We start from the raw sequence: 25,611 nt of genomic DNA, 5'->3' as shown, positions 1-25,611 counted from the left end.
ATACTGTACAGCTGACTTATATCCCTTATATCTCTGTATTCTATTAAAGTGATGCATTGGTGTTTTAGGTTTGAGACACGGTTCTCCTTCACCAAGACAGATTCCAGCAGTACAACAACCCTGAAGCAGCAATGAACACCACCATGGAGGTTTATCCTGCTGAACAAGAACAAGTTGAGAACTGAACTGGCCGTAACCTAGAGCAGCGGTGAGTGCTGGTGGCTCTGTAGCAGCTGTTCATGGGGAATAATCTTCAGGAAACTTCTCAGAGACTGTGGCTCTGTAGCAGCTCTTCATGGGGATTAATCTTCAGGAAACTGTGGCTCTGCTTATCTGAGAGGCTTCAGCATCGTCTTAATGCATTGTTCCTGCTCTGTCTGGAGAAGAAACTTGTCAAAAAAAGTTCACACAAAATGTATGTACAAGAAATAAAACACTGCATGTCATTATAATGTGTTGATTTCATTTATTCAAATACAGATGTGATACTTTAGTACATTATTTGCCTGCTTTTTTGTATATGTCTATTTTGGAGTTTGGTATAAACCCCCCTGGAGAAAACTACACCAGCTGCCTCTGAAATACATTAATATATCTGAGAAGTTTGTAAAACGCTGGAAGATAGAAACAAACTGAGCTGAAACTATGTACATCTTCATCTTCATCACCATCATCACGGTCCAGTCAGAGTTTGTCCACACAAACTGATGCTGCTTCAACTCTGAGGACGATCAGGACACGACTCATCCGTTCTGGTCAGTCCCGCAATCCTCTCCAGCTGTAGAGGGAAGAAGAAATAAGAGAGAAGATAAAGGAGTGTTAGCAGAGATCCTTCCATTAGCTGTAGAGGGAAGAAGAAAGGACAGAGCAGATAAAGGAGTGTTTACAGAGATCCCTCCATCAGCTGTAGAGGGAAGAAGAAAGGACAGAGCAGATAAAGGAGTGTTTGCAGTGATCCCTCCATCAGCTGTAGAGGGAAGAAGAAAGAAGACAGCAGATAAAGGAGTGTTTACAGAGATCCCTCCATCAGCTGTAGAGGGAAGAAGAAAGGACAGAGCAGATAAAGGAGTGTTTGCAGAGATCCCTCCATCAGCTGTAAAGGGAAGAATAGAGCAGATAAAGGAGTGTTTGCAGAGATCTCTCCATCAGCTGTAGAGGGAAGAAGAAAGAAGAGAGCAGATAAAGGAGTGTTTGCAGAGATCTCTCCATCAGCTGTAGAGGGAAGAAGAAAGAAGAGAGCAGATAAAGGAGTGTTTGCAGAGATCCCTCCATCCGCTGTAGAGGGAAGAAGAAAGAAGAGAGCAGATAAAGGAGTGTTTGCAGAGATCCCTCCATCAGCTGTAGAGGAAGAAGAAAGAAGAGAGCAGATAAAGGAGTGTTTGCAGAGATCCCTCCATCAGCACATCCAGGACTTCAGAGTTCAGAGCTGCAGTGGAGCAGCTGTGTGTCTGAACATCCTGGAAGGCCGTCAGCTGGAATACACCTTTATTTCTGGACACGTGAACACCAGCACAACACTGGTCTACAACAAATATCTGGATCCTCTGATCCTGCAGCCTGTCATCCTCCTCCTCTCACAGCTTCATGAGGAAAGCAGCTGCTGAGAAGCTGCAGCTTTACTGGAAACACTGATCTTTGTTTTGATATCAGCTGGATTTAGTAGAAAACTGCTGGAAGCAGCAGAACTGACTCCAACCTCCACTGACCTGAGAGTCTGCAGCTGGTAGTCTGGACTCTTCACCAGATCATAAAGCTGCTCCACATCTGCATCCTTCAGCTTGTAGTTCCAGTTGAGGTCCAGCTCTCTCAGATGGGAGGGGTTGGACTTCAGAGCTGAGACCAGAGAAGAACAGCTGATCTTTGACAAACTGCAGCGCTCCAACCTGAATAAAGAATAAAAGATAAATTATAATTCAGCACCATCTTCATCATTTTACATGCTCCATACAGAGAATTAGAAAGGTGAGGGACTTTATGAAGGCTGATGTTCATATTGATGTCACTCGTGATTAATAGTCTGCGTATATTTCTCTTGAGTATTATTAACTTGATGATCAGAAAGGAACTTGTGCAGAAAACCTTTGTCTGATTAATAAGTTTGATTCATATAGAACAGAAAATGTACAAATCTGAACCCTTACATGGAAGTTATAACCAAAGACAAATAAGGAAACTAATGGATGCTCCAGGAATGAATGTAGTTTTTAATGGCAGAAACAGTTTTGATAGTATTTGAATTCAAATATTCGTGTTTCTATGTAAATATTAAATGAAGATAAAAGTTTATTGGAGCCGAGTTTTGATGTAAAAATTTGAACTTGTTTAAATGTTTTTTTCCCATAAATGATGAATAAATGAACAATATCCATAATTTCTACGTTTTTAAGGAGACATCTCTTCATCAATCTGTACATATTTTTCTGTTTAGGAGATTTTCTCTGAAAAAGTTGATTGAGTGACGACATAGCTTAAACACAAAGTTTCTGATGTTCTTGTTGGATGTTTTGTTGCTGATGAAGAAAACTCATCGTCTAGACAGCAGCTTTATTTCAGTGTTGTTACTTCAACACACATGTGTTTATATTTAGTTTTACACACTGAAGACCATGAAAAGACCTTATTTGCTGCACCTTATGTCTTAATGTCACCTGGATGAAATGATCTGATTGAGGAATAATATTAAAAACACAGACACATCTCTGGTTCTTCATTTGTTCCTGTCTGACACATTCAAATGTTTAGTTTTATGTCATGAATCAGAACAGGAACTTTCAGAAGAAACAAACCATTAGTGGACTAAAGCAGAGAAGAAGAACTCAGAGCAGTCAGATGGTCAGTGTGGATCAGCAGGAGATCAGCCTGATGTCTGCAGGTTAGTGTCAACACAACTTTCACATCAGATTCATCTGAACACACAACTAAAACATGTCTGACCTCAGAGTCTCCAGTCTGCAGTCTGGACTCTCCAGAAATCCACACAGATGTTTCACTCCCGAATCCTGCAGGTTGTAGTTCTCACTCAGGTCCAGATGTTTCAGATGGGAGGGGTTGGACTTCAGAGCTGAGACCAGAGAAGAACAGCTGATCTCTGACAGACTGCAGCTGTTCAATCTGAATAAAGAATAAAAGATGTGAGCTGAACCACCAGGATGCAGGTTCCAACAGTCCAACAGAACCAGTGAAAAAGATCTTCATCAATATTCATGACATCATGCTGCTGCTCCAATAAAGACGTAGTGACTTCAGCTCTGCAGCTCTGCAGCTCCACCAGTGGATCCATCCATACAAACTCATGTTGTGCAGCCAAATGATTCAAGTTTCAACACAAAAAAACATGTCAGGAGGAATTCTGGGACAAATGTTGACTTATTAATTTGTATGAAGAGAAAATGAAGCATTTGTTTGAATGTCAGAGACACAAAAACATGAAGAACTGATGTCTAATATTTCATGTAGTAAAACTAGTTTCAAGTGTTAAACAAGCAGATAAACAACTTGTTATTGTAACATGTTGTGTTTGAATATCTCAGTCAGTACAAACGTTAGAATCTTAGTGTTTGCACAGAAGCAGGGCTGGACTCGTTACCATGGAGATCTCTGGTGTGCAGCTAACCTGGTCTGGACCAGAATGACAAGCAGGACTTCTTCATCCTGCTGCTCCATCTGATCAGTCAGCTGTCACTCTGATCAATCAATCATTTCATCAATACTTATTCATCATTTATGTCTGTTTGTTTCTACATTTTCTTCATCATCATTTTACAGATAAATTACAATTCAGCATCATCTTCATCATTTTACATGCTCCATACAGATGAGAATTAGAAAGGTGATGGACTTTATGAAGGCTGATGTTCATATTGATGTCACACATGTGATCAATAGTCTGCGTATATTTCTCTTCAGTATTATTGACTTGATGATCAGAAAAGTCTGAGTTTGTGCTGATTTCAATAAAGTCAGTGATGAGGACGACAGTCTAGACCATGTAAAGTCCATTCATGTCACGTGTTTCTCTCCCAATAACACGTCTGTTTGTAAATGATGTTTTGGACGATAAAGTTTTCATTCCTAGAAGGACTTTGTGAGCAGAGAAAGAGTTTCAGGACAGGAGGACGTCTGTGTTTATTCAGCATTTTAGGAAAGACATCTCTTCACCAGTGATGTATCTGGAACTTGTGCAGAAAACTTTTGTCTGATTAAGAAATGTGATTCATCAAGAACAGATGCATGATGGTACAAAAACGTACAAATCTGAACCATTACTGGGAAACTAGAACCAAATACTCATCAAAATATGGAAACTAATTGATGTTCCAGGTTTTAATGTAGTTTTGATAGAATTTGAATTCAAATATCCGTTTTTCTATGTAAATATTAAATGAAGGTAAAAGTTTATTGGAGCTGAGTTTTGATGTAAAAATTTGAACTTGTTTAAATGTTTTTTTCCCCCCATAAATGATGAATAAATCAACAATATCCACAATTTCTGCGTTTTTAAAGGGACATCTCTTCATCAATTTGTACATATTTGTCTGTTTAGGAGATTTTCTCTGAAAACGTTGATTGAGTGACGACATAGTTTCAACACAAAGTTTCTAATGTTCTTGTTGGATGTTTTGTTGCTGATGAAGGAAACTCATCGTCTAGACAGCAGCTTTATTTCAGTTTTCTTACTTCAACAACACACATGTATTTATATTTAGTTTAAACACTGAAAACCATGAAAAGACCTTGGCCGGGTTTCCCAGATCAGTTAAGTAGTTCTTAACAGCGAAAGACTTCTTTCAAACCTTCTTAAGGAGCCTGTGAAAGAAAATCGCGTTTCCCAGAGTTGCTCTTAGCTTAATTATCTCTTTCATTAAGAAGGAAATGAAAGATGCTGCTGACCTAGTCTTTACAACCATCTTAGTGAACAAAGACTCACAGATCCAGCCGCGTCAGGCAAAACAATATTACACCAAGTAATGAGATATTAAAACAATGCACCCCGCACAAATTTTGATCTATTTTATACTTTAGATTTATATTGTTTAGCATTTATTGGTGACAGCAAAGGGGGGAAAAAAAGAAAAATAAGGAATAACAAGTGTGTTCCTGTATATGCTTTATGCATTACGCACAAATAAAACGATCATCATGAATATCATTTATTTGATAATTTGGCTGCTATACAGCATGTTCTCGCTGCAAATCAACCGCGTCACCGTGCGCGAAGCAGAACTGTTTATATGAACGCATTGGTGCGTCAGCACTTCAGTCCCCTGGACGTGCTGTCGGACCGGGCTGTCCAGGCAGCCGGGACACCGATCCTCCTGCCCGAGCCCGAGCCCGAGCCCCTACATGTGTGATGACAGGGAAGCAGCAGCTGAAGAACGGGATCCTTTGATGAATCGTTCATTACAGTCTCAAATATAATCAATGGTGTCGGTTTATATTAAAGAATCTTTTTGCCCAGAAGAAAAAAGAGCGAAGACAACGACCCATAACTATTTTCTTCTCTTGAAAAAACCCACCTCCCGACTCGCGCTGTATACAGCGCGAGTCGGGATGCAGCATCATTCAGAAGAGGAGGAATACGTGCGAGGCGGTGCTGATCTCCGCAATTAGAAGCCTTCTATAATTGTAAAAAGAATTTCACTTATCACGGGTTCTTTTTGGAACATAACCCCTGCGAAAAACCAGGGATTGCTGTAATTCCACGTTGCGATTTGCGAAACTCGCCTTCTCTTGGCTCATGTTTTTGAACGCACACACACGCCCACCCCGTTTACTCCCGGTCTCTGCGTACGGGGAAAAAAGCCTCACTGTAGCCAGAAATAACGGAGTAACGCACCGTTTGGATGAAAAAGGGTCATTGAATTATATTTATCATCTTAATTTTTCATTATAACGCACAGGCAGCAGTGAATTAGTGCGTTAGGTAGCAGTGCTGCATGTGAAAATGCGCTGATAGTGATCGGTGATCGATTTGCCTGGCATCGATTGATTTGGTTTCAGAACCGGACAGCTGCTCCAAAGAGCTTCTGAAAGAGCGAAACTAAAGAACGGTGTTAAGAAGTCATCTGGGAAACACCCGTATCTTAGGGTTCTCTCTTAAGTGAAACCTTCTTTGAACCTCTCTTAAGTCCTTAAGAGAGGTCGGATCTGGGAAACCCGGCCCTTATTTGTTGCACCTTATGTCTTGATGTCACCTGGATGAAATGATCTTAACAGAAATATTAAGGAATAATATTAAAAACACAGTAAAATATGTTTAAGATAAGAAATCCTTTAATAGTCCCCCAGAGGGGAAATTTCCAGTTTGTCCATGTTTAGAGTTTTACATTTGCTAAACGTGTATTTGTTGAAATTAAATGTAATGGTAGTCAAAGGAAGCCAACGTTGGTTTGACTGATTTCATCCACAGTAAGAAGTTATTTAGTAAATGAGCTCTGTAACTCAAATATTGCACGACTACACATTCAGTCTGTCCACTATTGTCTGTCAGACTCTCTAAGTTTATTAACATCTGGATGACATTTTTGAACGTATTAGCTGTTAAGTTAACTCATGTTTCTGAAGATGTTTCATTCCAGGTTCAGACACATCTCTGGTTCTTCATTGGTTCCTGTCTGAAACATTCAAATGTTTAGTTTTATGTCATAAATCAGAAGAAGAACTTTCATAAGAAACAAAGTGTTAGTGGACTAAAGCAGAGAAGAAGAACTCAGAGCAGTCAGATGGTCAGTGTGGAGTGTCAACACAACTTTCACATCAGATTCATCTGAACACACAACTAAAACATGTCTGACCTCAGAGTCTCCAGTCTGCAGTCTGGACTCTCCAGGAAACCACACAGATGTTTCACTCCTGAATCCTGCAGCTTGTTGTAACTCAGGTCCAGAAGTTTCAGATGGGAGGGGTTGGACTTCAGAGCTGAGACCACAGAAGAACAGCTGATCTCTGACATCCTGCAGTTCTCCAACCTGAATAAAGAATAAAAGATGTGAGATGAACCACCAGGATGCAGGTTCCAACAGTCCAACAGAACTAGTGAAAAAGATCTTCATCAATATTCATGACATCCTGCTGCTGCTCCAATAAAGACGTAGTGACTTCAGCTCTGCAGCTCTGCAGCTCCACCAGTGGATCCATCCATACAAACTCATGTTGTGCAGCCAAATGATTCAAGTTTCCACACAAACAAACTGTCAGGAGGAATTCTGGGACAAATGTTGACTTATTAATTTGTATGAAGAGAAAATGAAGCATTTGTTTGAATGTCAGACACAAAAACATGATGAACTGATGTCTAATATTTCACGCAGTAAAACTAGTTTCAAGTGTTAAACAAGCAGATAAACAACTTGTTATTGTAACATGTTGTGTTTGAATATCTCAGTCAGTACAAACGGTAGAATCGTAGTGTTTGCACAGAAGCAGGGCTGGACTCGTTACCATGGAGATTTCTGGTGTGCAGCTAACCTGGTCTGGACCAGAATAACAAGCAGGACTTCTTCATCCTGCTGCTCCGTCTGATCAGTCAGCTGTCACTCTGATCAATCAATCATTTCATCAATACTTATTCATCATTTATGTCCGTTTGTTTCATCATTTTTATCATCATCATTTTACAGATAAGTTAAAATTCAGCATCATCTTCATCATTTTACATGCTCCATACAGATGAGAATTAGAAAGGTGATGGACTTTATGAAGGCTGATGTTCATATTGATGTCACACATGTGATCAATAGTCTGCATATATTTCTCTTCAGTATTATTGACTTGATGATCAGAAAAGTCTGAGTTTGTGCTGATTTCAATAAAGTCAGTGATGAGGACGACAGTCTAGACCATGTAAAGTCCATTCATGTCACGTGTTTCTGTCCCAATAACACGTCTGTTTGTAAATGATGTTTTGGACGATAAAGTTTTAATTCCTAGAAGGACTTTGTGAGCAGAGAAAGAGTTTCAGGACAGGAGGACGTCTGTGTTTATTCAGCATTCATGAAAGACATCTCTTCTCCAGTGATGGATCTGGAACTTGTGCAGAAAACTTTTGTCTGATTAAGAAATTTGATTCATCAAGAACAGATGCATGATGGTACAAAAACATACAAATCTGAACCTTTACAGGGAAACTACAACCAAATACTCATCAAAATATGGAAATTAATTGATGTTCCAGGTTTTAATGTTGTTTTGATAGAATTTGAATTCAAATATCCGTCTTTCTATGTAAATATAAAATGAAGGGGAAAGTTTATTGGAGCTGAGTTTTGATTTAAAAATTTGAACTTGTTCAAATGTCCCCCCCCGCCCCCATAAATGATGAATAAATCAACAATATCCACAATTTCTAAGTTTTTAAGGAGACATCTCTTCATCAATTTGTACATATTTGTCTGTTTAGGAGATTTTCTCTGAAAAAGTTGATTGAGTGACGACATAGTTTCAACACAAAGTTTCTAATGTTCTTGTTGGATGTTTTGTTGGTGATGAAGGAAACTCATCGTCTAGACAGCAGCTTTATTTCAGTTTTCTTACTTCAACACACATGTATTTATATTTAATTTAAACACTGAAAACCATGAAAAGACCTTATTTGTTGCACCTTATGTCTTGATGTCACCTGGATGAAATGATCTGAACAGAAATATTAAGGAATAATATTAAAAACACAGAAAAATATGTTTTTCCATGTTTAGAGTTTTACATTTGGTAAACGTGTATTTGTTGAAATGAAATTTAATGGTATTCAAAGGAAGTCAACGTTGGTTTGACTGATTTCAGCCACAGTAAGAAGTTATTTAGTAAATGAGCTCTGTAATTCATATATTGGACGACTACACATTCAGTCTGTCCACTATTGTCTGTCAGACTCTCTAAGTTTATTAACATCTGGATGACATTTTTGAACGTATTAGCTGTTAAGTTAACTCATGTTTGTGAAGATGTTTTATTCCAGGTTCAGACACATCTCTGGTTCTTCATTGGTTCCTGTCTGACACATTCACATGTTTAGTCTTATGTCATAAATCAGAAGGAACTTTCAGAATAAACAAACTGTTAGTGGACTAAAGCAGAGAAGAAGAACTCAGAGCAGTCAGATGGTCAGTGTGGATCAGCAGGAGATCAGCCTGATGTCTGCAGGTTAGTGTCAACACAACTTTCACATCAGATTCATCTGAACACACAACTAAAACATGTCTGACCTCAGAGTCTCCAGTCTGCAGTCTGGACTCTCCAGAAATCCACACAGATGTTCCACTCCTGAATCCTGCAGGTTGTTCCTGCTCAGGTCCAGATGTTTCAGATGGGAGGGGTTGGACTTCAGAGCTGAGACCAGAGAAGAACAGCTGATCTCTGACAGACTGCAGCTCTTCAACCTGAATAAAGAATAAAAGATGTGAGCTGAATCACCACGATGCAGGTTCCAACAGTCCAACAGAACCAGTGAAAAAGATCTTCATCAATATTCATGACATCATGCTGCTGCTCCAATAAAGACGTAGTGACTTCAGCTCTGCAGCTCTGCAGCTCTGCAGCTCCACCAGTGGATCCATCCATACAAACTCATGTTGTGCAGCCAAATGATTCAAGTTTCCACACAAACAAACATGTCAGGAGGAATTCTGGGACAAATGTTGACTTATTAATTTGTATGAAGAGAAAATGAAGCATTTGTTTGAATGTCAGACACAAAAACATTAAGAACTGATGTCTAATATTTCATGCAGTAAAACTAGTTTCAAGTGTTAAACAAGCAGATAAACAACTTGTTATTGTAACATTTTGTGTTTAAATATCTCAGTCAGTACAAACGTTAGAATCGTAGTGTTTGCACAGAAGCAGGGCTGGACTCGTTACCATGGAGATTTCTGGTGTGCAGCTAACCTGGTCTGGACCAGAATAACAAGCAGGACTTCTTCATCCTGCTGCTCCATCTGATCAGTCAGCTGTCACTCTGATCAATCAATCATTTCATCAATACTTATTCATCATTTCTGTGTGCTTGTTTCCTCATTTTCTTCATCATCATTTTACAGATAAATTACAATTCAGCATCATCTTCATCATTTTACATGCTCCATACAGATGAGAATTAGAAAGGTGATGGACTTTATGAAGGCTGATGTTCATATTGATGTCACCCATGTGATCAATAGTCTGCGTATATTTCTCTTCAGTATTATTGACTTGATGACCAGAAAAGTCTGAGTTTGTGCTGATTTCAATAAAGTCAGTGATGAGGACGACAGTCTAGACCAGGGGTAGGCAACCCTGGCCCTCGAGTGCCACTGTCCTGCATGTCTTAGATGCTACCCTGCTTCAGCACACCGTGATACAAGGAGCTGTGTCATCAACAGAACTGCCCAGACTTTGATGACAAGCTAATGAGCACCATTAATTAAAATCAGGTGTATCGATGCCGGTAAACATCCAAGACATGCAGGACAGTGGCACTCGAGGACCAGGGTTGCCTACCCCTGGTCTAGACCATGTAAAGTGCATTCATGTCACGGGTTTCTGTCCCAATAACACGTCTGTTTGTAAATGATGTTTTGGACGATAAAGTTTTAATTCCTAGAAGGACTTTGTGAGCAGAGAAAGAGTTTCAGGACAGGAGGACGTCTGTGTTTATTCAGCATTCATGAAAGACATCTCTTCTCCAATGATGTATCTGGAACTTGTGCAGAAAACTTTTGTCTGATTAAGAAATGTGATTCATCAAGAACAGATGCATGATGGTACAAAAACATACAAATCTGAGACTTACAGGGAAACTAGAACCAAATACTCATCAAAATATGGAAACTAATTGATGCTCCAGGTTTTAATGTAGTTTTGATAGAACTTGAATTCAAATATCCGTCTTTCTATGTAAATATTAAATGAAGGTGAAAGTTTATTGGAGCTGAGTTTTGATTTAAAAATTTGAACTTGTTTAAATGGTTTTTCCCCCCCCCATAAATGATGAATAAATGAACAATATCCATCATTTCTACGTTTTTAAGGAGACATCTCTTCATCTCTTCCTCCTCCTCTCCCTCCTCCCCCTCCCCCTCCTGCCTGATAGTCTGCGCCGAACAGCTGGCTCCCACCCTCACGCGGATCTTCAACCGGTCCCTGGAGCTGTGTGAGGTGCCCTCATGCCTCAAACGCTCCACCATCATCCCAGTCCCCAAGAAACCCACCATCACAGGTCTAAATGACTACAGACCCGTCGCCCTGATGTCTGTGGTCATGAAGACCTTTGAGCGGCTGGTGTTGAGCCACCTGAAGGACACCACAGGCTCCCTGCTCGACCCCCTGCAGTTTGCTTACTGGGCAATTAGGTCGGTGGATGATGCAGTCAACATAGGACTGCATCACATCCTGCGTCATCTCGACACCTCAGGGACTTACGCGAGGATCCTGTTTGTGGACTTCAGCTCGGCGTTCAACACGATCGCTCCCGCAATCCTCCACCAGAAGCTCACCCAGCTCACCGTGCCTGCCCCCACCTGTCAGTGGATTACCAGCTTCCTGAGTGACAGGAGGCAGCAGGTGAGGCTGGGGAGCATCACATCCAGCACCCGTACCATCAGCACTGGCGCCCCCCAGGGGTGCGTCCTCTCGCCACTGCTTTTCTCCCTCTATACCAACGACTGCACCTCAGGGGACTCGTCTGTGAAGCTCCTGAAGTACGCGGACGACACCACCGTCATCGGCCTGATCCGGGAAGGTGACGAGTCCGCGTACAGACGGGAGGTGGAACAGCTGGTCCACTGGTGCGGTCGGAACCACCTGGAGCTGAACCCGCTCAAGACTGTGGAGTTGACAGTGGACTTCAGAAAAAACCGACCGCCACTCCCCCCCCTTACCATCCTCAACAGCACCGTCTCCTCCACAGACTCCTTCAAGTTCCTGGGGTCCACCATCTCCAGGGACCTGAAGTGGTCCACCCACATCAGTTCCGTCAGGAAGAAGCTCAGCAGAGGTTGTACTTCCTGCGGCAGCTCAGGAAGTTCAACCTGCCACAGCAGCTGTTGATCACATTCTACACTACCATCATACAGTCTGTTCTCTGCTCTTCCATCACTGTCTGGTTTGGATCAGCCACCAAACTGGACAGGCACAGACTGCAGCGGACAATCAGGTCTGCAGAGAGGATAGTTGGGACTAACCTCCCATCTATCCAGGACCTGTACCGGTCCAGGAACAGGAAACGGGCAGGTAACATCTCTGTAGACCCCTCACACCCAGGACCAGGACCAGGACCAGACCCCTCACACCCGGGACACAGTCTGTTCCAACTCCTCCCCTCTGGACGGCGCTACAGAGCTCTGTACGCTAAAACCTCCAGACACAGGGCCAGTTTCTTCCCGCAAGCGGTTGCTCTGATGAACTCTCACAAATAACAGTCTCAGAGTAACCAAACACGTGCAATAAAAAAAAAGAAAAATCATCTAGCACCCTCTTTAATAATCATGTCTGCCTCACTCTGCTGCACCTCTCATTTTTGTATTTCTTTTGTATGATTTTTTTTGTATTTTTTGTATAATTTGTCTGTTAAAATTGTAAATAGGTTATACTTATTCTAATTCTATTCAGAACTGTCCTTCTCACTACCTCAAACTGCTGCACCTTTAAAATGTTTATACTGTACATAGAAATACCACATTTGTTTATTGTTTATTGTTTAATTTTAATACCAAAGAGCGAAATTACCGGAGTCAAATTCCTTGTTGGACAATGTTCGAACCTGGCCAATAAAGCTGATTCTGAAAATCAATCTGTACATATTTGTGTGTTTAGGAGATTTTCTCTGAAAAAGTTGATTGAGTGACGACATAGTTTCAACACAAAGTTTCTGATGTTCTTGTTGGATGTTTTGTTGCTGATGAAGGAAACTCATCGTCTAGACAGCAGCTTTATTTCAGCTTTCTTACTTCAACACACATGTATTTATATTTAGTTTAAACACTGAAAACCATGAAAAGACATTATTTGTTGCACCTTATGTCTTGATGTCACCTGGATGAAATGATCTGAACAGAAATATTAAGGAATAATATTAAAATCACAGAAAAATATGTTTTTCCATGTTTAGAGTTTCATATTTGGTAAACTTGTATTTGTTGAAATGAAATTTAATGGTATTCAAAAGAAGCCAACGTTGGTTTGACTGATTTCATCCACAGTAAGAAGTTATTTAGTAAATGAGCTCTGTAACTCATATATTGGACGACTACACATTCAGTCTGTCCACTATTGTCTGTCAGACTCTCTAAGTTTATTAACATCTGGATTACATTTTTGAACGTATTAGCTGTTAAGTAAACTCATGTTTCTGAAGATGTTTTATTCCAGGTTCAGACACATCTCTGGTTCTTCATTTGTTCCTGTCTGACACATTCAAATGTTTAGTTTCATGTCATAAATCCGAAGAGGAACTTTCAGAATAAACAAAGTGTTAGTGGACTAAAGCAGAGAAGAACTCAGAGCAGTCAGATGGTCAGTGTGGATCAGCAGGAGATCAGCCTGATGTCTGCAGGTTAGTGTCAACACAACTTTCACATCAGATTCATCTGGACACACAACTAAAACATGTCTGACCTCAGAGTCTCCAGTCTGCAGTCTGGACTCTCCAGAAATCCACACAGATGTTTCACTCCTGAATTCTGCAGGTTCTGGTTCCCACTCAGGTTCAGATGTTTCAGATGGGAGAGGTTGGACTTCAGAGCTGAGACCAGAGAAGAACTGCTGATCTCTGACATCCTGCAGTTCTCCAACCTGAATAAAGAATAAAATATGTGAGCTGAACCACCAGGGTGCAGGTTCCAACAGTCCAACAGAACCAGTGAAAAAGATCTTCATCAATATTCAGACATCATGCTGCTGCTCCAATAAAGACGTAGTGACTTCAGCTCTGCAGCTCTGCAGCTCCACCAGTGGATCCATCCATACAAACTCATGTTGTGCAGCCAAATGATTCAAGTTTCCACACAAACAAACTGTCCGGAGGAATTCTGGGACAAATGTTGACTTATTAATTTGTATGAAGAGAAAATGAAGCATTTGTTTGAATGTCAGACACAAAAACATGAAGAACTGATGTCTAATATTTCACGCAGTAAAACTAGTTTCAAGTGTTAAACAAGCAGATAAACAACTTGTTATTGTAACATGTTGTGTTTGAATATCTCAGTCAGTACAAACGTTAGAATCTTAGTGTTTGCACAGAAGCAGGGCTGGACTCGTTACCATGGAGATTTCTGGTGTGCAGCTAACCTGGTCTGGACCAGAATAACAAGCAGGACTTCTTCATCCTGCTGCTCCGTCTGATCAGTCAGCTGTCACTCTTATCAATCAATTATTTCATCAATACTTATTCATCATTTCTGTCATTTCGTTTCCTCATTTTCTTCATCATCATTTTACAGATAAATTACAATTCAGCATCATCTTCATCATTTGACATGCTCCATACAGATGAGAATTAGAAAGGTGATGGACTTTATGAAGGCTGATGTTCATATTGATGTCACACATGTGATCAATAGTCTGCATATATTTTTCTTCAGTATTATTGACTTGATGATCAGAAAGGTCTGAGTTTGTGCTGATTTCAATAAAGTCAGTGATGAGGACGACAGTCTAGACCATGTAAAGTCCATTCATGTCACGTGTTTCTCTCACAATAACACGTCTGTTTGTAAATGATGTTTTGGACGATAAAGTTTTAATTCCTAGAAGGACTTTGTGAGCAGAGAAAGAGTTTCAGGACAGGAGGACGTCTGTGTTTATTCAGCATTTTAGGAAAGACATCTCTTCTCCAGTGATGTATCTGGAACTTGTGCAGAAAACTTTTGTCTGATTAAGAAATGTGATTCATCAAGAACAGATGCATGATGGTACAAAAACGTACAAATCTGAACCATTACTGGGAAACTAGAACCAAATACTCATCAAAATATGGAAACTAATTGATGTTCCAGGTTTTAATGTAGTTTTGATAGAATTTGAATTCAAATATCCGTTTTTCTATGTAAATATTAAATGAAGGTAAAAGTTTATTGGAGCTGAGTTTTGATGTAAAAATTTGAACTTGTTTAAATGTTTTTTTCCCCCCATAAATGATGAATAAATCAACAATATCCACAATTTCTACGTTTTTAAAGGGACATCTCTTCATCAATTTGTACATATTTGTCTGTTTAAGAGATTTTCTCTGAAAACGTTGATTGAGAGACGACATAGTTTCAACACAAAGTTTCTGATGTTCTTGTTGGATGTTTTGTTGCTGATGAAGTAAACTCATCGTCTAGACAGCAGCTTTATTTCAGTTTTCTTACTTCAACAACACACATGTATTTATATTTAGTTTAAACACTGAAAACCATGAAAAGACCTTATTTGTTGCACCTTATGTCTTGATGTCACCTGGATGAAATGATCTTAACAGAAATATTAAGGAATAATATTAAAAACACAGTAAAATATGTTTAAGATAAGAAATCCTTTAATAGTCCCCCAGAGGGGAAATTTCCAGTTTGTCCATGTTTAGAGTTTTACATTTGCTAAACGTGTATTTGTTGAAATTAAATGTAATGGTAGTCAAAGGAAGCCAACGTTGGTTTGACTGATTTCATCCACAGTAAGAAGTTATTTAGTAAATGAGCTCTGTAACTCAAATATTGCACGACTACACATTCAGTCTGTCCACTATTGTCTGTCAGACTCTCTAAGTTTATTAACATCTGGATGACATTTTTGAACGTATTAGCTGTTAAGTTAACTCATGTTTCTGAAGATGTTTCATTCCAGGTTCAGACACATCTCTGGTTCTTCATTGGTTACTGTCTGAAACATTCAAATGTTTAGTTTTATGTCATAAATCAGAAGAGGAACTTTCATAAGAAACAAAGTGTTAGTGGACTAAAGCAGAGAAGAAGAACTCAGAGCAGTCAGATGGTCAGTGTGGATCAGCAGGAGATCAGCCTGATGTCTGCAGGTTAGTGTCAACACAACTTTCACATCAGATTCATCTGAACACACAACTAAAACATGTCTGACCTCAGAGTCTCCAGTCTGCAGTCTGGACTCTCCAGAAATCCACACAGATGTTTCACTCCTGAATCCTGCAGCTTGTTGTAACTCAGGTTCAGATGTTTCAGATGGGAGGGGTTGGACTTCAGAGCTGAGACCAGAGAAGAACAGCTGATCTCTGACATCCTGCAGTTCTCCAACCTGAATAAAGAATAAAATATGTGAGCTGAACCACCAGGGTGCAGGTTCCAACAGTCCAACAGAACCAGTGAAAAAGATCTTCATCAATATTCATGACATCATGCTGCTGCTCCAATAAAGACGTAGTGACTTCAGCTCTGCAGCTCTGCAGCTCCACCAGTGGATCCATCCATACAAACTCATGTTGTGCAGCCAAATGATTCAAGTTTCCACGCAAAAAAACATGTCAGGAGGAATTCTGGGACAAATGTTGACTTATTAATTTGTATGAAGAGAAAATGAAGCATTTGTTTGAATGTCAGACACAAAAACATGATGAACTGATGTCTAATATTTCACGCAGTAAAACTAGTTTCAAGTGTTAAACAAGCAGATAAACAACTTGTTATTGTAACATGTTGTGTTTGAATATCTCAGTCAGTACAAACGTTAGAATCATCGTGTTTGCACAGAAGCAGGGCTGGACTCATCACCATGGAGATTTCTGGTGTGCAGCTAACCTGGTCTGGACCAGAATAACAAGCAGGACTTCTTCATCCTGCTGCTCCGTCTGATCAGTCAGCTGTCACTCTGATCAATCAATCATTTCATCAATACTTATTCATCATTTATGTCCGTTTGTTTCATCATTTTTATCATCATCATTTTACAGATAAGTTAAAATTCAGCATCATCTTCATCATTTTACATGCTCCATACAGATGAGAATTAGAAAGGTGATGGACTTTATGAAGGCTGATGTTCATCTTGATGTCACACATGTGATCAATAGTCTGCATATATTTCTCTTCAGTATTATTGACTTGATGATCAGAAAAGTCTGAGTTTGTGCTGATTTCAATAAAGACAGTGATGAGGACGACAGTCTAGACCATGTAAAGTCCATTCATATCACGTGTTTCTCTCACAATAACACGTATGTTTGTAAATTATGTTTTGGACGATAAAGTTTTAATTCCTAGAAGGACTTTGTGAGCAGAGAAAGAGTTTCAGGACAGGAGGACGTCTGTGTTTATTCAGCATTCATGAAAGACATCTCTTCTCCAGTGATGGATCTGGAACTTGTGCAGAAAACTTTTGTCTGATTAAGAAATTTGATTCATCAAGAACAGATGCATGATGGTACAAAAACATACAAATCTGAACCTTTACAGGGAAACTACAACCAAATACTCATCAAAATATGGAAACTAATTGATGTTCCAGGTTTTAATGTTGTTTTGATAGAATTTGAATTCAAATATCCGTCTTTCTATGTACATATAAAATGAAGGGGAAAGTTTATTGGAGCTGAGTTTTGATTTAAAAATTTGAACTTGTTCAAATGTCCCCCCCCCGCCCCCATAAATGATGAATAAATCAACAATATCCACAATTTCTACGTTTTTAAGGAGACATCTCTTCATCAATTTGTACATATTTGTCTGTTTAGGAGATTTTCTCTGAAAAAGTTGATTGAGTGACGACATAGTTTCAACACAAAGTTTCTAATGTTCTTGTTGGATGTTTTGTTGCTGATGAAGGAAACTCATCGTCTAGACAGCAGCTTTATTTCAGTTTTCTTACTTCAACACACATGTATTTATATTTAATTTAAACACTGAAAACCATGAAAAGACCTTATTTGTTGCACCTTATGTCTTGATGTTACCTGGATGAAATGATCTTAACAGAAATATTAAGGAATAATATTAAAAACACAGAAAAATATGTTTTTCCATGTTTAGAGTTTTACATTTGGTAAACGTGTATTTGTTGAAATGAAATTTAATGGGAGTCAAAGGAAGCCAACTTTGTTTTGACTGATTTCAGCCACAGTAAGAAGTTATTTAGTAAATGAGCTCTGTAACTCATATATTGGACGACTACACATTCAGTCTGTCCACTATTGTCTGTCAGACTCTCTAAGTTTATTAACATCTGGATGACATTTTTGAACGTATTAGCTGTTAAGTTAACTCATGTTTGTGAAGATGTTTTATTCCAGGTTCAGACACATCTCTGGTTCTTCATTGGTTCCTGTCTGACACATTCAAATGTTTAGTTTTATGTCATAAATCAGAAGGAACTTTCAGAATAAACAAAGTGTTAGTGGACTAAAGCAGAGAAGAAGAACCAGAGCAGTCACCATGGTCAGTGTGGATCAGCAGGAGATCAGCCTGATGTCTGCAGGTTAGTGTCAACACAACTTTCACATCAGATTCATCTGAACACACAACTAAAACATGTCTGACCTCAGAGTCTCCAGTCTGCAGTCTGGACTCTCCAGAAATCCACACAGATGTTTCACTCCTGAATCCTGCAGGTCGTTCCCACTCAGGTCCAGATGTTTCAGATGTTTCAGATGGGAGGGGTTGGACTTCAGAGCTGAGACCAGAGAAGAACAGCTGATCTCTGACAACCTGCAGCTCTTCAACCTGAATAAAGAATAAAAGATATGAGCTGAAGCACCAGGATGCAGGTTCCAACAGTCCAACAGAACCAGTGAAAAAGATCTTCATCAATATTCATGACATCATGCTGCTGCTCCAATAAAGACGTAGTGACTTCAGCTCTGCAGCTCTGCAGCTCCACCAGTGGATCCATCCATACAAACTCATGTTGTGCAGCCAAATGATTCAAGTTTCCACACAAAAAAACATGTCAGGAGGAATTCTGGGACAAATGTTGACTTATTCATTTGTATGGAGAGAAAATGAAGCATTTGTTTGAATGTCAGACACAAAAACATGAAGAACTGATGTTTAATATTTCATGTAGTAAAACTAGTTTCAAGTGTTAAACAAGCAGATAAACAACTTGTTATTGTAACATGTTGTGTTTGAATATCTCAGTCAGTACAAACGTTAGAATCGTAGTGTTTGCACAGAAGCAGGGCTGGACTCGTTACCATGGAGATCTCTGGTGTGCAGCTAACCTGGTCTGGACCAGAATAACAAGCAAGACTTCTTCATCCTGCTGCTCCGTCTGATCAGTCAGCTGTCACTCTGATCAATCAATCATTTCATCAATACTTATTCATCATTTATGTCATTTTGTTTCATCATTTTCTTCATCATCCTTTTACAGATAAATTACAATTCAGCATCATCTTCATCATTCTACATGCTCCATACAGAGGAGAATTAGAAAGGTGATGGACTTTATGAAGGCTGATGTTCATATTGATGTCACACATGTGATCAATAGTCTGCGTATATTTCTCTTCAGTATTATTGACTTGATGATCAGAAAAGTCTGAGTTTGTGCTGATTTCAATAAAGTCAGTGATGAGGACGACAGTCTAGACCATGTAAAGTCCATTCATGTCACGTGTTTCTGTCCCAATAACACGTCTGTTTGTAAATGATGTTTTGGATGATAAAGTTTTAATTCCTAGAAGGACTTTGTGAGCAGAGAAAGAGTTTCAGGACAGGAGGACGTCTGTGTTTATTCAGCATTCAGGAAAGACATCTCTTCTCCAGTGATGTATCTGGAACTTGTGCAGAAAACTTTTGTCTGATTAAGAAATTTGATTCATCAAGAACAGATGCATGATGGTACAAAAACGTACAAATCTGAGACTTACAGGGAAACTAGAACCAAATACTCATCAAAATATGGAAACTAATGGATGCTCCAGGGTTTAATGTAGTTTTGATAGAATTTGAATTCAAATATCCGTCTATCTATGTAAATATTAAATGAAGGTGAAAGTTTATTGGAGCTGAGTTTTGATTTAAAAATTTGAACTTGTTTAAATGTCCCCCCCCCATAAATGATGAATAAATGAACAATATCCATCATTTCTACGTTTTTAAGGAGACATCTCTTCATCTCTTCCTCCTCCTCTCCCTCCTCCCCCTCCCCCTCCTGCCTGATAGTCTGCGCCGAACAGCTGGCTCCCACCCTCACGCGGATCTTCAACCGGTCCCTGGAGCTGTGTGAGGTGCCCTCATGCCTCAAACGCTCCACCATCATCCCAGTCCCCAAGAAACCCACCATCACAGGTCTAAATGACTACAGACCCGTCGCCCTGATGTCTGTGGTCATGAAGACCTTTGAGCGGCTGGTGTTGAGCCACCTGAAGGACACCACAGGCTCCCTGCTCGACCCCCTGCAGTTTGCTTACTGGGCAATTAGGTCGGTGGATGATGCAGTCAACATAGGACTGCATCACATCCTGCGTCATCTCGACACCTCAGGGACTTACGCGAGGATCCTGTTTGTGGACTTCAGCTCGGCGTTCAACACGATCGCTCCCGCAATCCTCCACCAGAAGCTCACCCAGCTCACCGTGCCTGCCCCCACCTGTCAGTGGATTACCAGCTTCCTGAGTGACAGGAGGCAGCAGGTGAGGCTGGGGAGCATCACATCCAGCACCCGTACCATCAGCACTGGCGCCCCCCAGGGGTGCGTCCTCTCGCCACTGCTCTTCTCCCTCTATACCAACGACTGCACCTCAGGGGACTCGTCTGTGAAGCTCCTGAAGTACGCGGACGACACCACCGTCATCGGCCTGATCCGGGAAGGTGACGAGTCCGCGTACAGACGGGAGGTGGAACAGCTGGTCCACTGGTGCGGTCGGAACCACCTGGAGCTGAACCCGCTCAAGACTGTGGAGTTGACAGTGGACTTCAGAAAAAACCGACCGCCACTCCCCCCCCTTACCATCCTCAACAGCACCGTCTCCTCCACAGACTCCTTCAAGTTCCTGGGGTCCACCATCTCCAGGGACCTGAAGTGGTCCACCCACATCAGTTCCGTCAGGAAGAAGCTCAGCAGAGGTTGTACTTCCTGCGGCAGCTCAGGAAGTTCAACCTGCCACAGCAGCTGTTGATCACGTTCTACACTACCATCATACAGTCTGTTCTCTGCTCTTCCATCACTGTCTGGTTTGGATCAGCCACCAAACTGGACAGGCACAGACTGCAGCGGACAATCAGGTCTGCAGAGAGGATAGTTGGGACTAACCTCCCATCTATCCAGGACCTGTACCGGTCCAGGAACAGGAAACGGGCAGGTAACATCTCTGTAGACCCCTCACACCCAGGACCAGGACCAGGACCAGACCCCTCACACCCGGGACACAGTCTGTTCCAACTCCTCCCCTCTGGACGGCGCTACAGAGCTCTGTACGCTAAAACCTCCAGACACAGGGCCAGTTTCTTCCCGCAAGCGGTTGCTCTGATGAACTCTCACAAATAACAGTCTCAGAGTAACCAAACACGTGCAATAAAAAAAAAGAAAAATCATCTAGCACCCTCTTTAATAATCATGTCTGCCTCACTCTGCTGCACCTCTCATTTTTGTATTTCTTTTGTATGATTTTTTTGTATTTTTTGTATAATTTGTCTGTTAAAATTGTAAATAGGTTATACTTATTCTAATTCTATTCAGAACTGTCCTTCTCACTACCTCAAACTGCTGCACCTTTAAAATGTTTATACTGTACATAGAAATACCACATTTGTTTATTGTTTATTGTTTAATTTTAATACCAAAGAGCGAAATTACCGGAGTCAAATTCCTTGTTGGACAATGTTCGAACCTGGCCAATAAAGCTGATTCTGAAAATCAATCTGTACATATTTGTGTGTTTAGGAGATTTTCTCTGAAAAAGTTGATTGAGTTACGACATAGTTTCAACACAAAGTTTCTGATGTTCTTGTTGGATGTTTTGTTGCTGATGAAGGAAACTCATCGTCTAGACAGCAGCTTTATTTCAGCTTTCTTACTTCAACACACATGTATTTATATTTAGTTTAAACACTGAAAACCATGAAAAGACCTTATTTGTTGCACCTTATGTCTTGATGTCACCTGGATGAAATGATCTGAACAGAAATATTAAGGAATAATATTAAAATCACAGAAAAATATGTTTTTCCATGTTTAGAGTTTTATATTTGGTAAACTTGTATTTGTTGAAATGAAATTTAATGGTAGTCAAAGGAAGTCAACGTTGGTTTGACTGATTTCAGCCACAGTAAGAAGTTATTTAGTAAATGAGCTCTGTAACTCATATATTGGACGACTACACATTCAGTCTGTCCACTATTGTCTGTCAGACTCTCTAAGTTTATTAACATCTGGATTACATTTTTGAACGTATTAGCTGTTAAGTAAACTCATGTTTCTGAAGATGTTTTATTCCAGGTTCAGACACATCTCTGGTTCTTCATTTGTTCCTGTCTGACACATTCAAATGTTTAGTTTTATGTCATAAATCAGAAGAGGAACTTTCAGAATAAACAAAGTGTTAGTGGACTAAAGCAGAGAAGAACTCAGAGCAGTCAGATGGTCAGTGTGGATCAGCAGGAGATCAGCCTGATGTCTGCAGGTTAGTGTCAACACAACTTTCACATCAGATTCATCTGAACACACAACTAAAACATGTCTGACCTCAGAGTCTCCAGTCTGCAGTCTGGACTCTCCAGAAATCCACACAGATGTTTCACTCCTGAATTCTGCAGGTTCTGGTTCCCACTCAGGTTCAGATGTTTCAGATGGGAGGGGTTGGACTTCAGAGCTGAGACCAGAGAAGAACTGCTGATCTCTGACATCCTGCAGTTCTCCAACCTGAATAAAGAATAAAAGATGTGAGCTGAACCTCCAGGATGCAGGTTCCAACAGTCCAACAGAACCAGTGAAAAAGATCTTCATCAATATTCATGACATCATGCTGCTGCTCCAATAAAGACGTAGTCACTTCAGCTCTGCAGCTCTGCAGCTCCACCAGTGGATCCATCCATACAAACTCATGTTGTGCAGCCAAATGATTCAAGTTTCTACACAAACAAACATGTCAGGAGGAATTCTGGGACAAATGTTGACTTATTCATTTGTATGGAGAGAAAATGAAGCATTTGTTTGAATGTCAGAGACACAAAAACATGAAGAACTGATGTCTAATATTTCATGTAGTAAAACTAGTTTCAAGTGTTAAACGATCAGATAAACAACTTGTTATTGTAACATGTTGTGTTTGAATATCTCAGTCAGTACAAACGTTAGAATCGTAGTGTTTGCACAGAAGCAGGGCTGGACTCGTTACCATGGAGATCTCTGGTGTGCAGCTAACCTGGTCTGGACCAGAATAACAAGCAAGACTTCTTCATCCTGCTGCTCCGTCTGATCAGTCAGCTGTCACTCTGATCAATCAATCATTTCATCAATACTTATTCATCATTTATGTTTGTTTGTTTCTTTATTTTCTTCATCATCATTTTACAGGTAAATTACAATTCAGCATCATCTTCATCATTTTACATGCTCCATACAGATGAGAATTAGAAAGGTGATGGACTTTATGAAGGCTGATGTTCATATTGATGTCACACATGTGATCAATAGTCTGCATATATTTCTCTTCAGTATTATTGACTTGATGATCAGAAGAGTTTGAGTTTGTGCTGATTTCAATAAAATCAGTGATGAGGACGACAGTCTAGACCATGTAAAGTCCATTCATGTCACGTGTTTCTGTCTCAATAACACGTATGTTTGTAAATTATGTTTTGGACGATAAAGTTTTCATTCCTAGAAGGACTTTGTGAGCAGAGAAAGAGTTTCAGGACAGGAGGACGTCTGTGTTTATTCAGCATTCATGAAAGACATCTCTTCTCCAGTGATGTATCTGGAACTTGTGCAGAAAACTTTTGTCTGATTAAGAAATTTGATTCATCAAGAACAGATGCATGATGGTACAAAAACGTACAAATCTGAACCTTTACAGGGAAACTAGAACCAAATACTGATCAAAATATGGAAACTAATTGATGCTCCAGGTTTTAATGTAGTTTTGATAGAACTTGAATTCAAATATCCGTCTTTCTATGTAAATATTAAATGAAGGTGAAAGTTTATTGGAGCTGAGTTTTGATTTAAAAAATTGAACTTGTTCAAATGCCCCCCCCCCCCCACCCCCCATAAATGATGAATAAATGAACAATATCCATCATTTCTACGTTTTTAAGGGGACATCTCTTCATCAATTTGTACATATTTGTCTGTTTAGGAGATTTTCTCTGAAAAAGTTGATTGAGAGACGACATAGTTTCAACACAAAGTGTCTGATGTTCTTGTTGGATGTTTTGTTGCTGATGAAGGAAACTCATCGTCTAGACAGCAGCTTTATTTCAGCTTTCTTACTTCAACACACATGTATTTATATTTAGTTTAAACACTGAAAACCATGAAAAGACCTTATTTGTTGCACCTTATGTCTTGATGTCACCTGGATGAAATGATCTGAACAGAAATATTAGGGAATAATATTAAAAACACAGAAAAATATGTTTTTCCATGTTTCGAGTTTTACATTTGGTAAACGTGTATTTGTTGAAATGAAATTTAATGGGAGTCAAAGGAAGTCAACGTTGGTTTGACTGATTTCAGCCACAGTAAGAAGTTATTTAGTAAATGAGCTCTGTAACTTATATATTGGGCGACTACACATTCAGTCTGTCCACTATTGTCTGTCAGACTCTCTAAGTTTATTAACATCTGGATGACATTTTTGAACGTATTAGCTGTTAAGTAAACTCATGTTTCTGAAGATGTTTTATTCCAGGTTCAGACACATCTCTGGTTCTTCATTTGTTCCTGTCTGACACATTCAAATGTTTAGTTTTATGTCATAAATCAGAAGAGGAACTTTCAGAAGAAACAAACTGTTAGTGGACTAAAGCAGAGAAGAAGAACTCAGAGCAGTCAGATGGTCAGTGTGGATCAGCAGGAGATCAGCCTGATGTCTGCAGGTTAGTGTCAACACAACTTTCACATCAGATTCATCTGAACACACAACTAAAACATGTCTGACCTCAGAGTCTCCAGTCTGCAGTCTGGACTCTCCAGAAATCCACACAGATGTTCCACTCCTGAATCCTGCAGGTCGTTCCCGCTCAGGTCCAGAACTTTCAGATGGGAGGGGTTGGACTTCAGAGCTGAGACCAGAGAAGAACAGCTGATCTCTGACAACCTGCAGTTCTCCAACCTGAATAAAGAATAAAAGATGTGAGCTGAACCACCAGGATGCAGGTTCCAACAGTCCAACAGAACCAGTGAAAAAGATCTTCATCAATATTCATGACATCATGCTGCTGCTCCAATAAAGACGTAGTGACTTCAGCTCTGCAGCTCTGCAGCTCCACCAGTGGATCCATCCATACAAACACATGTTGTGCAGCCAAATGATTCAAGTTTCCACACTAACAAACATGTCAGGAGGAATTCTGGGACAAATGTTGACTTATTAATTTGTATGAAGAGAAAATGAAGCATTTGTTTGAATGTCAGAGACACAAAAACATAAATAACTGATGTCTAATATTTAATGCAGTAAAACTAGTTTCAAGTGTTGAACAAGAAGATAAAAAACTTGTTATTGTAACATGTTGTGTTTGAATA

General features: G+C 39.9%; 1 protein-coding gene across 12 annotated transcripts in view; it reads right to left on the bottom strand.

Annotated features, from left to right (window-relative positions):
• Positions 1 to 459: 459 nt before the first annotated feature.
• The window catches only part of LOC133419828 (protein NLRC5-like), an 89,902-nt gene continuing 64,750 nt past the window's right edge, over positions 460 to 25,611 (bottom strand). For 4 of the 12 annotated variants that reach the window (XM_061709273.1, XM_061709280.1, XM_061709279.1 and 1 more), the window contains 10 exons: positions 25,025 to 25,198; positions 22,606 to 22,782; positions 18,456 to 18,638; positions 16,048 to 16,221; positions 13,588 to 13,764; positions 9,201 to 9,374; positions 6,795 to 6,968; positions 2,935 to 3,111; positions 1,707 to 1,883; positions 460 to 778 (listed from right to left, as the gene is read on the bottom strand). In XM_061709273.1, the coding sequence (XP_061565257.1) occupies positions 757 to 778; positions 1,707 to 1,883; positions 2,935 to 3,111; positions 6,795 to 6,968; positions 9,201 to 9,374; positions 13,588 to 13,764; positions 16,048 to 16,221; positions 18,456 to 18,638; positions 22,606 to 22,782; positions 25,025 to 25,198 (1,609 nt within the window). In that variant the 3' untranslated portion in view covers positions 460 to 756. Of the gene's footprint in view, positions 779 to 1,706; positions 1,884 to 2,934; positions 3,112 to 5,905; positions 6,615 to 6,794; positions 6,969 to 9,200; positions 9,375 to 13,587; positions 13,765 to 16,047; positions 16,222 to 18,455; positions 18,639 to 22,605; positions 22,783 to 25,024; positions 25,199 to 25,611 lie in introns of those variants that run through there. The other 8 variants (XM_061709274.1, XM_061709283.1, XM_061709276.1 and 5 more) reach the window with 7 other exon arrangements.

The sequence above is a fragment of the Cololabis saira genome, chromosome 19, assembly GCF_033807715.1.
Source record: "Cololabis saira isolate AMF1-May2022 chromosome 19, fColSai1.1, whole genome shotgun sequence".
NCBI lineage: Eukaryota > Metazoa > Chordata > Actinopteri > Beloniformes > Belonidae > Cololabis > Cololabis saira.
The sequence above is the reverse complement of the archived record's forward strand: the minus strand, read 5'-3'. Positions and strand labels throughout refer to the sequence as shown.